This window comes from Tamandua tetradactyla, chromosome 10 (genome assembly GCF_023851605.1).
Source record: "Tamandua tetradactyla isolate mTamTet1 chromosome 10, mTamTet1.pri, whole genome shotgun sequence".
NCBI classification, from domain to species: domain Eukaryota; kingdom Metazoa; phylum Chordata; class Mammalia; order Pilosa; family Myrmecophagidae; genus Tamandua; species Tamandua tetradactyla.
This window is the reverse complement of record NC_135336.1, coordinates 86,025,688-86,040,294: the sequence shown is the minus strand read 5'-3', so window position 1 is coordinate 86,040,294 and position 14,607 is coordinate 86,025,688. Positions and strand designations below refer to the sequence as shown.

Sequence of the window (14,607 nt, the reverse complement as noted above, 5' to 3'; positions counted from 1 at the left end):
CCAGCCTGGCAGAGATACTTGTGGACATTCTGTAGCATTTTACAAGTTAGTTCTAGGCAAGCTGACTAGGCGTGTGGTCCTGGAAAATGAAGGTAAGTACTGGCAGAGAAATTGTGCCATGAAGGCAGGTTATCGAATTGCCTTTCTCAGATGCTTCATAACCTTGAAGCCAAAAAAGTTAGCTATGTCTGCTGTAAACCCACAGCTTAGATGGTGAGGAAGGCCATTGCCTAAACAGATACAGGTCAAGTACACTGCAAGACAGGCTGCTCTGGAAAATCTAGAGACAGTTTTGAAAATTAACATATAGCCTATAAAAAGATCTAAGTTTACAGTCACTTACTGTATGCAGAACTTTTGAGATAAAACAGTATTAGAAACCCAGTTTTCTGTGTTTTTTGTTAGTATATATTGTAAAGCTGGCAATAAGATCTGAACATTCAGTTTTTTTAGGTAGTATTCATAATAGTCAAAGTTCATTATATCTTGATTTTCCCAATAAATATGTTCTTTAAAAGAGTGTACAAATAAGATAACTTATTTCATGGCTGGTTGACTTGTATTTTTTTTTTAAACCTAGGCTTTGTCCATTAGCAAAGAGAATTTTTCGTCTAATTTATTTGGCCTTATGTCTACTAAACAGTGCACAAACAGACCCCTTGAATTACTTTTGGTCAGCCACAATTGCCTGTCCTTTCCTTTGCCAATGCCCTCGATTCATCAAAGAGCAGACAAATGTACCAATTTCTCTTTTAAAGTGTTAGACATTTTAATAAAGACCAGAAAGAAGAAGTGCAGGGCAAGGAGATTGATGGTTTTAAGTAAAATGTGGAGACAATGCCCTGCTGTTAGGCTTCTTTGGATGAGTTTCCTTAGGAACTTTAATTGATTCCTCCTAGACCGTGGACATTTGGGCCAATGCTTGTGCACTGAAAAGAAGAGAAGACTGAAATAACGACAGTGCTAGAAATAGGGAAGAAAAAAATGAAAAAAGTGAAAAACGACCAGTCTTAATTGATAATTTCCATTAATCATTAACATGAAAGATGAATGGTGCTAGAACTCAGACATATAAAACCAGAGATCTTTCTGGTCCATTTCCTGGAGTCATGGGATTCTTTCCATTACCCGTTAGTGGAATTCCATCACCATAAAGAGACTAGCATATTCTTTTTTCCACCCTGTTCCCTTTTCAAATCACTACATTTTAATTTTTAATTGTTCACCTTACTTTAAGATTTAACTTAGCATTGAGGGTAAAAGCATACATGCAATATGCATGCGTACATTCCTATTGTCTTTATTTTAGAAACCATAGATTTATATACACAAACTGATAAGAAGAAAAGAAGGGAGAGAGAAAAAAAGGAAAGGAAGAAGGAAGGAAGGGGCAACTTGGCAATTGGAGTAACAGGACAAACAGGCATAATGTTAAAGTCCAGAGAGGATTTCAGACTAGGGTAAATAAAAAACCATTGAAGTAGATATGATTGATATTACATGTGAATGGAATTAAGAAAAAAATTAGCGGATTAGATGCCTTTGAAGGTCAATAGAAATGACAATAGAAGACTAATCATTTTCTTCTTTCACCCTTCCCCCAAATTGTATACTTTTAAAAATGGAGAAATGCATATTCAGTCCATTATTACTTAGATTTTAAATATCTATACCATGAGATTCAGCCTCAGGCTCTGCATTGATCTGCTACTGTGTTCCCTGGCACAAGTCCGCCAGTTGGTAGAGGTACCTGTACCTATTTTATTACAAAAGGACATATTTCAGCATAAAGATAAAGTTGTTTGACTATATATTTCAGTGTCAACAGAAACAGATCCTAATATTGAGATCATGGGTAATAAATGGAAATAAATCATTTTATTTTCAACAAAAAAAGCTACCCTCCAGATGACCTCTAGGAGAAAACCGTAGAGCTGATATACTGCAATTTTAATAGCAAAGCAAATATGGTATTCATTTTTAAATTTATCCTTCCATATTAAACCTCAGAAAGAAATGCCACATCTCCTCATTTGTAAGCTGCTTTTAAATTGTTTGCATTGTACATTTCTTTTCGCTCATCATCTACTGGTGAGGTAGAATGCATGTCAGTGGCTGTAGATCCATAAAGAGGCAGTGAGTTATTTTGGCTGTAGATAAGTGAGAAAGAAGCATGCAGCGTGAACCCACACATGTGAAAGACTTCCTGGCTAATATTTAGTTACCCAGCCTTATGGTCTGTGTTTTTTAGTTAAGTAAGAAGGTTTCTTAAAGCAGCACTTTTGAAGAATTGGAAAGCATTCATGCTGTCTCGGAGATTTATCGACAGTCTTCTAACATCCCTAATCTGCTAAACATTCCCTAGTTTCCAGAATGCTCTTTTTAATGTAGCAATGAAGATAACACTTTTCTTGGAGTTTGAAGAATCTAATCTTACTCTTTCTTCTAAACAAAGCTTAGTGGGGTTTTACTATCATTCTTTCCAATTGACTCGATGTTGATGTTTTTCTTTTAGCTTGATGTTTTTCTCCCAACGTTCTCTTTGGCTGCACATTTCTTTTTAATGCTTTTCCTGGCTTGCCTTAAGAAGCTTTACCTCTTCAAACGTTCTGGCACGGAAGTTAAATAGGAACTTTGCTCTTTAGTCATTTTCATATAATGTCTCCATGACAGATGGACAAATGCTAAGGTATTCTCTTTAAAGAAGCTTGAATGTAGTTTTAAAAACATTGCAGTATTCTTAAAATGTGCTGAATATTCTATTTCTCAGTGGAAAGGAAGACTCAAATATGATTTTCTTTTGTTGAATAAAGAAATAACTCTAATACATCTAAAAGGTTGTTAAATATGTCAGGCATGGTACCAATGAGCATGTGCTTTGGACTTTTCTGCTCCCCCCTATATCACTGCTAGCTCATTTTACCCTTACAGGATCATAGTCAGAAGAGAAACATTTCACAGATCTTGAAAATTAATTAGGGAGAGGTTGACTAATTCAGCCAAGAGTATTCAGCCATTTAATGTTTAGACAGGATTAGACTTTATTTAGACTGTATGCTTCTGCCATTAGACCCATTGTCCACCGTTTAAGGGCTCCCCACACAAACTTGTTTTCTAGCAAAAAAGAAAAACAGCAGGAAAGCGAGCCACGTGTTAAGCAGAGACAGGATGGCATGCAATGGTTGTCTCTGGACATTCAATTCTAATAGCTGTTTGACCTTGGACAAATGGTCTATTTTTTATGTTCCTCAGTTTCTTCTCTAAATAAAGAAAATCATAGAGTCAGCCTCTTAGGGTTTTGTTATGAGGACTGAATGAGCAAATACATGTAAAGTACTAAGAACAGTGTAACTGGGTAATATAATGGTTATTTTTGTAGCAGTGTTCCAGTTAAAGCACAAACCCTAGAATTGGAAACAGAAAACACAGAAGTTGATGTGCAGTGTGCACGCTAGTGTTTGACAAAAGATGACTGATGGTGGTAACTCTCTTTGGGCAGGGGTTTTTAGGGAAGCTTTTTTGGGAAAGGTGAGGCAGAATTCAGCCTCTGAATTTGCAGTCTGTGTCTCAGCTTCTGTTGATTCCTATCATTCCTTTTTGCCCTTTTGGCAGATGAACTTCAAATACCCCATGAATACAAATTCCAATAAATAGCAGGCACAAAGGAAAGAGAACAGAGAATAAATTTTTTTTTAGAGAACTGGCCTTGTCCAGTGTTACCAGATTGTTTCTTTTCCTCTTCCATTACTCATTTATTCTATGACTTTTGAAAGCTTTTTATTAAAATTCTTATCAGTCTGGAGAAATGATTTATTTAGCCTATCTCTTTCACTTTAATGGGAGATCTTCAGGAAAGAAATGGGTTTTTCTCCTGTAATCCTAATATCTGGTATGCTTTCTTGAACATCAGAGGTGCAAAGCAGATGCTTATGAGTGAGCACAAGAATGAATGCGATCTCACTTTGGTTATTATTTCTGGGATTAGTAGAAAGGGGACATGTAATGTCACATGAGGAAGCGGAAAACTGGAAATGGAGAACGGTGTGTAAATATAGGGCCAAGGACAAATCTGTTTCTCAAATTGGTAGAGTAAATACCTAATTTTTAAAGAAGTATTAACTCCACTGGCCCATTTCTCCCAGGTCCATCTTGATTTCTTTCAGTGCTTCAGTGCAATAGCTATTTTCATAACTAACGATTATAAAATACTTTGGTGTAATTGCACCACGGCCAGGCCCACCGCGGCTGTCGAAGCCCAGTGAGAATCGGGGAGGGTGGCTGATGAACTCATGTGGGCACCAGCCCCTGCCCGAACCCCTTCTCCAGAGTGGCTCACTGTAAACCTGTTTTAAACCTGTTTGGCCATGCATCACCACCAGCTGGAGAGTCTCACGTTTGGAGCCATGATTTCAGTGCTTCGAAACCTAGACTCGGAGCAGTGAGGGGTCTTATCTCGGTTATTCTTGCAGGTCACTGTTTGCTAGATCTGCCGCGAAAGCAGATCCTGGGCCCCGAAGAGCTCCCGGGACAGACGTACGATGCCACCCAGCAGTGCAACCTGACGTTCGGGCCAGAGTACTCGGTGTGTCCGGGCATGGACGTGTGTGCCCGCCTGTGGTGTGCGGTGGTACGTCAGGGACAAATGGTGTGTCTGACCAAGAAGCTGCCAGCCGTGGAAGGGACGCCCTGTGGGAAAGGCAGGATTTGCCTGCAGGGCAAGTGTGTGGACAAAACCAAGAAAAAATACTATTCAGTAAGTGATTTGCTTGTCACGCAGCGCCTGGGGACCCGAGATCTGAAGTGCATCCCTTTGCCATGTGTGGGTCCTGTCATCTGAAGGCTTTATTTCCTAGTCAAAATTACTTTCCTTTAGAAATCTATTTTCAGTTTCATGTTGAACCCGCGGTACCCTTCAAATACTCAAATGCTGGGTGGAAAAATGCAGATAGTAGGGTTTCTTACCAGCTATCTCCTTTAACAAGTAAATAGTTCAGATTTTGTTCAGCTGAGTCCCCAGAAATCACTTTCAGACTTTTCTTAGTAAAGGTATCTAAATACATTTTTCTGAATTATTTGAATTGTAGAAGGAGCTCACATATTGGGTTCATGTCTTCTTTCTTGTAACAAATTAATCTAACTTTAGAAGCTAAGGTAACCTACACCAGTGCCAGGGAAGCCCCTCCTCCACCTCACTCACAGGCCACCTTCAGGTCACCAGATGCCACCCTGCATTTTCAAAGCCCAAGCAGCATGTTTGTTCATTTTCACTCACAGGTGTTTCAAAATCCCTCAGTGGACATTACCATATTAGCATTGCTTATGTCTTTCAAGGCTGCTATGCAACCAAGCACATCAGATACCCTGGCACAGGAAGCCAGGGGATGTTTTTTACATATTCCCTTGGCAGAGGCGCTTGCACTGCTCTACCTTTTGGAGTCTCTTGGCTTCCTCCTGTAGAGTTTTCAGACTCATGGACCCGGAGTCTCACAGCAGGACTTTCAGTCGCTGTGGTGTGTGTGTGCATGTATAGGAATGAAAGCACAACGTTATTTGTCATATTTCCTCCCTTATGGGTGAGATCTTAACTTAATTAGGTATCAAGCCAGGCCCAAGTCACATCCCTTTATGTATGTTTCACAGGGTCTTTTCACAACAGCGTGTGTGATAGCAGTAAGAGCACCACAAAAACTTTAATGCCACAAAGGAAGAAAAAGATATCAACACCATCAAATAACACCCAGCATCATGCAAAATCTTTAGCATCATACAGTTCTGTATTGAGTCAAGATGAGTGGATAAAAGTTAACTGTGGTGATGTGTTTTCTGCATGGTTATGTACTACTCGTGATTTTATCAAAATTTCTAAAACTTAAATTACATGGTAAAAGATCTGTAAAGGGCTGCATAAATGTTAGCACATAAAGACAGCTGTAGAAGTTGAAGATATGATTGCTATATTCCAAATGTTTATTCCCACTCAACATATTGCCTTCTAAACTTTCTTTTGTTTGCTCAAAGCATGACCTTAAAGATATGTTTAAGTTGATGGACATAATACAGGGTTCCTACACTGTGTTGGCACATGTGGGTGGCCCTCTGTGTCCTAGGTATGTGCACACAGGTGAGTTTCAAGCTACAGAGTGAAAGTTGGTTTGGATCCTCTTCATTTCATTTGTTTAACTTTTCTGTTGTTTTTCTCTGCTTACATATATTCCTGTGAATAAATCCTTGCTAAGTTAACCCTTTTTAAAAAAAAGGTTAACTGCGCTTCACTAGTTTTTAACAGAAATATACCTATCAGTAAGCATAAGTATAAAATGACCCGAAAAACCAGGAGGCAACTTTTTACAGTGTGCTCAGTACTGAAGGTGAAGCTTTTCAGATTATCTAGTGCCAGGAGGATCTGGAAAGATTAATTGCCTAGAATTAGAAAGGTTTTGCGTTCCCAGTGTATCCAAAACTTACATCTATGCTAAATTCACTGAAATTTCAACTATATGTATGATGAAGTTTCCACTGGGTACTGTGTCATTAAATGCACGTGTTTTCCTCTCTTCTGAGTTGAAATATCTTCTGTTTTTTTATTTCAGACTTCTAGCCATGGCAACTGGGGCTCCTGGAGCTCCTGGGGCCAGTGTTCTCGTTCATGTGGGGGAGGAGTTCAGTTTGCCTATCGCTACTGCAATAACCCTGCACCCAGAAACAACGGCCGCTATTGCACAGGGAAGAGGGCGATCTACCGCTCCTGCAATGTCATGCCCTGCCCACCCAATGGTACGCTGCTCCCAAGTGTCAGCAATCACCCTGTGCCATGTGTCGTTTGTATCCTAACAGTAGTAAATAGGAAGAGGCTGGATAAATGGTATATTAATCTTGATCGCATGGTTTCACCACCATGCAAATCAATAACAAATACCAGAGTAATTTAATTTTTTTATCATGGACAATAGTTACAGTATTCAAGCAATTGGAAGAAAATGGTCACTATTTTCAACTCTTTGTATAGACAGATAAAATCTTTCAGTAGTAGTTCATAAAGAAGTTCTGCAAAAAAATGCTGCCATCTTTTCCTTAAAATTAATTATTTATTTGAATTTGGTTAAATGGGGAAATTCTAAATTGTATATATTTTATTAGAATAAGTTTTTTTTTTAAAAAATCCATGGAACTACACAACACAGACAGTGTCTCCCAAGGTAAGCCATGACTAGTTAAAGGTACAGTTATAAAAATATGCTTTCATCAGTTGTAACAAATGTACCACACCAATGCAAGGTATTGATAACAGGGTGGCATTTGGGAACCCTGTATGTTATGCATAATTCTTCTATAAACCCACAACTTCTCTAATAAAAATAAGTTAATCCGTGCACTTAAATATATCTAAGTTTTAAATCAGATAAAATAATATAACATGTTTGTTTTCTAGGTAAATCTTTTCGTCATGAGCAGTGTGAAGCTAAAAATGGATATCAGTCTGATGCAAAAGGAGTAAAAACATTCGTGGAATGGGTTCCCAAATATGCAGGTGTCCTGCCAGGGGATGTGTGCAAACTGACCTGCAGAGCTAAGGGGACTGGCTACTATGTGGTATTTTCTCCAAAGGTAACTAAACATTGATTGTCCAGAAACCATATGCATTTTGGGGGTATCTGCACATCCCAAATATAAAATTTTCTGGGTGGCAAGGTCACAAAGTGTTTTGCTTTCCTATATTTGCAAACGTTACACAATGGAGAAGCATTATTTTACAAACAGCACATAAGTATCGTAATGGCTAATTTTGAAAAATGTAGCTTTCTGTCAAGGAAGGTGAGGTGTAAGCTTAAATTCAAAATAACCATAAAAACAGCAAGTATTTCCTACTTGTTAAAAATGAAATGATTCAGTACATTTATAAAGGGGGCTGTAAGGCAAGAAAGCATTCTTATTTTTCTATTATTTACTTAAAAATTCCTTTGGTGATTCATGAATACAGTTTTCAAGATCCTTTGATGATTCATGAAAATAGTTTTCAAGATCATTTCTGATCCAGACTTTAAAATGTCTCCTGTCCTTAGCATGAATCAATGTCCGTCTAGTTACAAATGTTGTAACACATGTACATATATCCCTTATTTTTCACAGAAGATCATTTTCTAAATATTCAGCAGTTTCATTTCTTAAAACTCATGTTATGGAGCAACAGTTTATTTAATTTGCACACAGATGCTACATTTAAAACAACGTCTTAAGCTGGGCATTGGATATTAATGGTATGTTATGGAAAAATAAGCTAATGCCCAACTTATCTAATTTTTAAATAAACAAATATATATATGTATTACAAAAGAGAGTACATTTTCATTTTTAAAATTTTACACAGGAATATAAACAAACCCATCACCTGGAAATACTTCATTTAGATATAAGTAGTGTTAGCCTATTGAATCATATCCTACTTTGGTTGCCATGTGTGCACAAGCACACACACACACACTCACATGTGCACACTCATATATGAAAAGAAAGAGTTTGGTATGTACCTAAATAGAAAATATCAATGCTTATTTCTATATACTTACCTGCACCATATATAGTATTTTATAACTAACTTTTTTACTTTATATATATATTAATTCCTGTATTCAGTATATATTTGGTCTGTTCCAGTAAATGCTTTTCTCTGGCTGTCTTAGCATCCTTTTTGCTACACTAATCTGTCCATCTCTATTTTGGTGTCTGCTAATTCAACACACAATAGGGAATGCTTTCATCATGACGTGATTTTAAATGTCAGGTTTAGGGTTTCACATTTGTTGCTATAACAACAATTATGCAGCAACAAAAAAGGGTCTGTGTGTTCTTAAGCCTGCTCATATTTAGCTTTCTGTACCAGCGATAGCCCCAAACACAAAGTAAAAAGAATATATCTATGAGTGTAAAAGGAAACATTATACTGTGGGAACATAATATGCATTCAGACATGGAGACGAGAATCTTGCGTCTACTAATATGATCAGAATTAAGATCAAGTAGCGAAAAACAAAGTACATAACCTAGATTTATCCCAGATCATGCTGAGATGTCAAAGATTTATTAATTAGAAACTCCTGTAAACTATGTCTTTCTTTGTTTACTTATCAATAAACTATCTATCCCAGGCAAACTCAAAACTCACAAATTAGAACTTGCTGGTTTGCTAAAAGAACCAAAGACCTATGCTCAGATGTTTCACTTTGATGGTGTGTTTCTCACCACTCAGGTGACTGATGGAACCGAATGTAGGCCCTACAGTAATTCTGTCTGTGTCCGAGGGAAGTGTGTACGGACGGGCTGTGATGGTCTCATTGGGTCAAAGCTGCAGTATGACAAATGTGGCGTGTGTGGAGGAGACAACTCCAGTTGTACAAAGATTGTTGGAACCTTCAATAAGAAAAGGTAATATGATAGAACAGTTTGCCCTTTTATGAGTTGAACAAAGCTTTAGATCTTGCACAACTGATTAAGAGGGGGCTCATGTTACGTCATGCTCTGTGTGGGAGGAGCTCTAACGTGTTTCAGGTAGCGCATTATGAATATGAGAAGGGTAGAAGGGGATATGAATAATGCTGTGATTGCAGAGTGGAGACTTAGGGCGTCTCTAGAAGCAGATAAACTTGACTGGCTCTGGGACAAGGTCTTGCACAGTGCTCAAATGGAGAAGGTAACATGAATGGAAGTCCACTTTAGTAATGTCTTGTGGATCGGTATTTCCTGAAACATAATTTAGAGAAGGACTCCTGATTTCTATGTCAACTGTTTTCTTTACAAATTCTAACTGGACTGTATTTTTCTTGAAAAAAAAAAAAGTTTCTCATTGCAAAATGTAAGTGGACTGCAGTGTTGTGTGCAATTATCTCGTTTTATAGTGAACTGTCCTGATTTATATCTACCCTGAAGAAATACATACAATAATATCTGCCTCCTCTTCCACCCTGGGCCCTATGTTACACTTGTTTTAAATATACAAGTTTATGAAATACTGATCTCTGACATGAAATATGCTATCAGATAGGATGAGTGAGTCAGCTTGAAGAGTCTGCTGGGATAGAGAGTTTTTTTCTTCTTCACCAAACCACTCTTATCCTGATGATTTTGCAGTGTCTGTGCATTCTTGATGTATGTGCTATGTTATCCTTAACTTGAGGGTAATGCACAAACCAAGCTTACAATAAGGATGTATTTTAAAAATGGAAACATTTTTTGGTATGATAAAATATGCATGGTTGAAGAATTTATTCTGAGTTAAAGTAGGCATTAGCTGTGCTATTTACTAATCATATAATGATTATTCACCTAATTATGTTGGGCCATCTATGTCAAGTCAAATTATATCCTGCATTTTCATACATTTCAGAGGGGTAAGACAGCTTACAGATAGTCAGGTCCAAACTTCATCTTGCAAAATGAGGACACTGAGACTCTGAAAGTGTATGGTTTACCCAATTTAACACAGTTGATTAATGCTGGGACAGAGATCAGCATTTAGGTAATAAGAGACACATAGCTCATTTTGTAAGGAAAAAAAAGGAAAGAAAGAGAAGGAGTTGGAAGGGAAAGGAATAAAATTTAGAAGCCAAACCAGGAATGAAGATGTTTTAAAATAAAAATAGCAATAACCTTTGTATTAAATGCTTTGCATTCCTCTTGGATAAAGTTATAAACCACCTTCTAAATGATAAATTTAGAAATTTAAGTTTTTTGAATTGACAACCAATAATTTCATATTAGATGGTACAATTTAAAAAATGAAGAAATAGATTAAAGCAACATTTTGCTTGTAGAATAACCACTGACAAAAGGTTATTTATTTATTGCAGAAAAAAATCATACAGAAAACACAGAGTTCATATAATCACCCTCACACACACAGTTTTCCCTTTTACTACAACTTTGTATTAATGTGGTAACTTTGTTACAATTGATGAAGCAATGTTACTATAATTATATGACTAACAATAGACCATAGTTTACATAAAGGTTCACCTTTTTGTACAATCCTAAATTGATTTTTAAAATGTTTATTCTAGTAACATATATAGAACCTAAAATTTCCCTTTTTAACCTCATTGAAATATATAATTTAGTGCTGTTAATTGCATTCAAAATCCCCTACATCCATTAACAAAACATTCCATCACCCCAAACAGAAACTCTATCAATTAGGCATTAACTTTCCATTCTCTATGCTCACCCTAGTTCCTGACAGCCTAGATTATAGTTTCTGACTCTGAATTTGCTTATTATTTATCCTTTTATGTCTGGCTCATTTCATTCTGTTCATCCATGGTATTGCATATATCACAATTTCATTCATTATGTGGCTGAATGATAGTCCACTGTTTGTATATAACATATTTTGTGTAACCATTCATCTATTGAGGGACATGGGATATGTGAGTTGCTTCCATCATTTGGCAATTGTGAATAATGCCGGTTTAAAATACCTGTCCCTGCTTTCAATTATTTGTGTTGTATAAGAGGGATGGCCAGGCTATATGATAATTCTACACCATCTAGGGAACCACCAAACTGTGGCTACACCATTTTGTATTTCTATCAACAATAACCAAGTGCTTCTGTTTCTCCACATCCTCTTCAAGACTTATTTTCCATTTTGTAAAAATACTAGGCATCTAGGAAATACTATTGATTTGCATTTCCCTGATGGTTAGTGATGTGGAACATCTTTTCATGTACTTATTGGACATTTGTGTATCTTCTTTGGAGAAATGTATATTCAAGATATTTGCCCATATTTTAATTTGGTTGTTTGCCTTTTGTTGTTGAGCTGTAGGATTTCTTTATATGTTCTATATATGTAAAGATTTTCTTTCTATGCTTTAGATATATTTCTTTATATGTTGTAGATATTCTTTATATGATCATATATATTTTATGTTCAGATATGTGGTTTCCAAATATTTTTTCTGATACTGTCTGTTTTCTTTTTACTTACATGATGAAGTCTTTTGATGCACAAAAACTTACATTTTGATGAAGTCCCATCTATACATTTTTTCTTTTTTGCACATGCTTGTGATTTAAAGTCTGATATGCCATTGACTAATACAAATTCCAGAAGATGCCTCCTTAAGTTTTCTTCTATAAGCTTTATAGTTTTGTTCCTTATATTTAGGTCTTTGATCTATTTTGATTTAATTTTTGTAAATGATGTGAAGCAGGACTTTATCTCATTCTTATGTTTATGGGTATCCAGTTTTCCCAGTACTATATGAAGAGATTCTTTTTTCCCCATTGATTGGACTTGGCACTCTTTTCAAAAATCAATTGTCCATAGATATGAAACTTAATTTCTGAATTCACAATTCAGTTCTGTTGGCCTGTATGTCTGTCCTTATGTCAATACTATGCCACAGCTTTATGATAACTTTGAAATTGAGAAGTATGAGTCCTCCAACTTCATTCTTCTTTTTCAAGATGATTTTGACTCTTCAGAGCCCCATATCCTTTCATATAAACTTGATGATTTGCTATTCCATCTCTCCAAAGAAGGCTGTTGAAATTTGATTGGTGTTGCGTTGAATTTGTAAGTTAATTTGGGTAGAATTGATATTTGACAGTCTTCCAATCGATCTGAACATGGAATGTCCTTTCATTTATTTAGGACTTCTTGGATTTCTGTTATAGCATTATTTTGTGGTTTCCCATGTACAAGTCCTGTACAACCTTGGGTAAATTTTATTCTTGGATATTTGATTCTTTTAATTGCTGTTGTGAAAGAATTTTTTTCTTGACTTCCTCCTTAGAGAGTGTTGTTTAATTTCCATGTGTTTGTGAATTTTCCAGTTCTTCCTCTGTTATTGTTTTCTGCCTTCATTCCATTATGGTTAGAGGAGATCCATTGTCTGATTTCAATCTTTTTTAATGTATTGAGACTTGTTTTGTGACATAGCATATGGTCTCTCCTGGAGAATGACCCATGAGCAGTAGAGAGAATTTGTATTGTTGGGTAAGGTAGCCTATATATGTGTCCACTCAAGTCTTCTGTTTCCTTTTGATCTTCTGTCTAGATGGTCTATCCGTTATTGAAAGTGGTGTCTACAAGTCTTCAAATATTAACGTAAAACTGTCAATTTCTCCTTTCAAATCAGTCAATATTTGAATCATATTTTGAGTCTGTGCCTTAAGGTGCATATTTTTTGTGATTATTAAGTATTCTTCATGACTCCTCTGTTGGTGTGTAGTGACCCTCTTTGTATATTGTAACAGTTTTTTTTTACTTGAAGTCTATTTTATCTAATATTAGTTTATCTGCCTCAGCTCCCCTTTGGTTGCTATTTGCTTGGTATATTTTTCCATCCTTTCACTTTCAGCCCACTTGTATCTTTGAATTTAAAGTGAGTCTCTTGTAAACAGCATAGTTAGTTCCATGCTTTTTTTTTTATCCATTCTGGCATTCTTTGCCTTTTATTAGAGAATTTAAGCCATTTACATTTGAAGAAACTACTGATAACGCAAAACATTCTTCTGCCACAAGTGCTTGTTAAGCTTTGTGATTCTTCTGTCTTTTTGTATCTCAATTTTTCCATTAGTGCCTACTCTAATTTATTTTATTTTGTTGTATTGTGCCATTTTTAGTCCCTTCTCCTTTTTTTCTATATATATATTTTAAGATAGTTTCTTTGTAGTTTAAGCCTTGGAGCTTAAATTGAAAATTTTAAATCTGTAATGATCACATTTGATTTGATGCAAACTTAACTTCAATGGCATGCACGTATACTGTTCCTATACGCCTACTTTACACCACCTTTTTATTGCACATGTGCAATTTTTTGTCTTTGTATATTGTATGTCCAAAACCATAGATTTATCATTACTTTTTATGCATTTGCAATTTAGAACTTGCAAGAAAGAAAAAGTGATGTTACATACCAAAAAATGCAGTGGTAATGGCATTTACAGTTACCCATTTGCTTACCTTTACCAGAGCTCTTTATTTCTTTAAGCCATTTTGACCCACTGTTTGGTGTCCTTCCAGTCTGAAGAACTGTCCTCAGTATTGCTTATGTGGCAGATTTAGTGGTGATAAACTCCCTCAGCTTTTGCTTATATTGAAATATTGTAATCTCTTCTTCTTTTTAGAAAAATGGTCTCACTGGATATAAAATTCTTGGTTGGCAATTCTTTTCTTTCAGCACTTAAAATATTTCATCCCCCTGACTTCTGGCCTCCATGGTTTCTGATGAGAACTTGATACTTAATCTTATTGAGACCCTCTTGTAAGTAGGCTGATACTTTTCTCTTGCAGCTTTCAGAACTTTCTCCTTCTCCTTGGTGTTCAACAATTTGACTAACGTGTCTGGGCATGCTTTTCTGTGAGTTTATCCTGTTTGGGGTTGTTGGGCATCTCAAATAAGTATAGTTATTTCTTTCATTAAATTTATGAAGTTTTCTGTCATTATTTCTTCGAATATTCCTTCTACCCTTTCTCTCTTTCTTCTTCTTCTTCTGGGACTCTCATAATGCATATATTGGTATGCTTGATGGTGTCCCGCAGGTGCCTTAGGCTCTGTTCACTTTTTTTAACTGCAGATTATATTGAGATATAGTCATGTACCATAT

General features: G+C 36.2%; 1 protein-coding gene across 1 annotated transcript in view; it reads left to right on the top strand.

The window, feature by feature from the left end:
- The window catches only part of ADAMTS5 (ADAM metallopeptidase with thrombospondin type 1 motif 5), a 57,352-nt gene that overhangs the window by 29,470 nt on the left and 13,275 nt on the right, over nucleotides 1–14,607 (top strand). Inside the window, exons 5-8 of the mRNA XM_077118785.1 lie at nucleotides 4,470–4,753; nucleotides 6,591–6,774; nucleotides 7,430–7,605; nucleotides 9,245–9,420. Of these exons, the coding sequence (XP_076974900.1) occupies nucleotides 4,470–4,753; nucleotides 6,591–6,774; nucleotides 7,430–7,605; nucleotides 9,245–9,420 (820 nt within the window). The remainder of the gene's footprint in view (nucleotides 1–4,469; nucleotides 4,754–6,590; nucleotides 6,775–7,429; nucleotides 7,606–9,244; nucleotides 9,421–14,607) is intronic.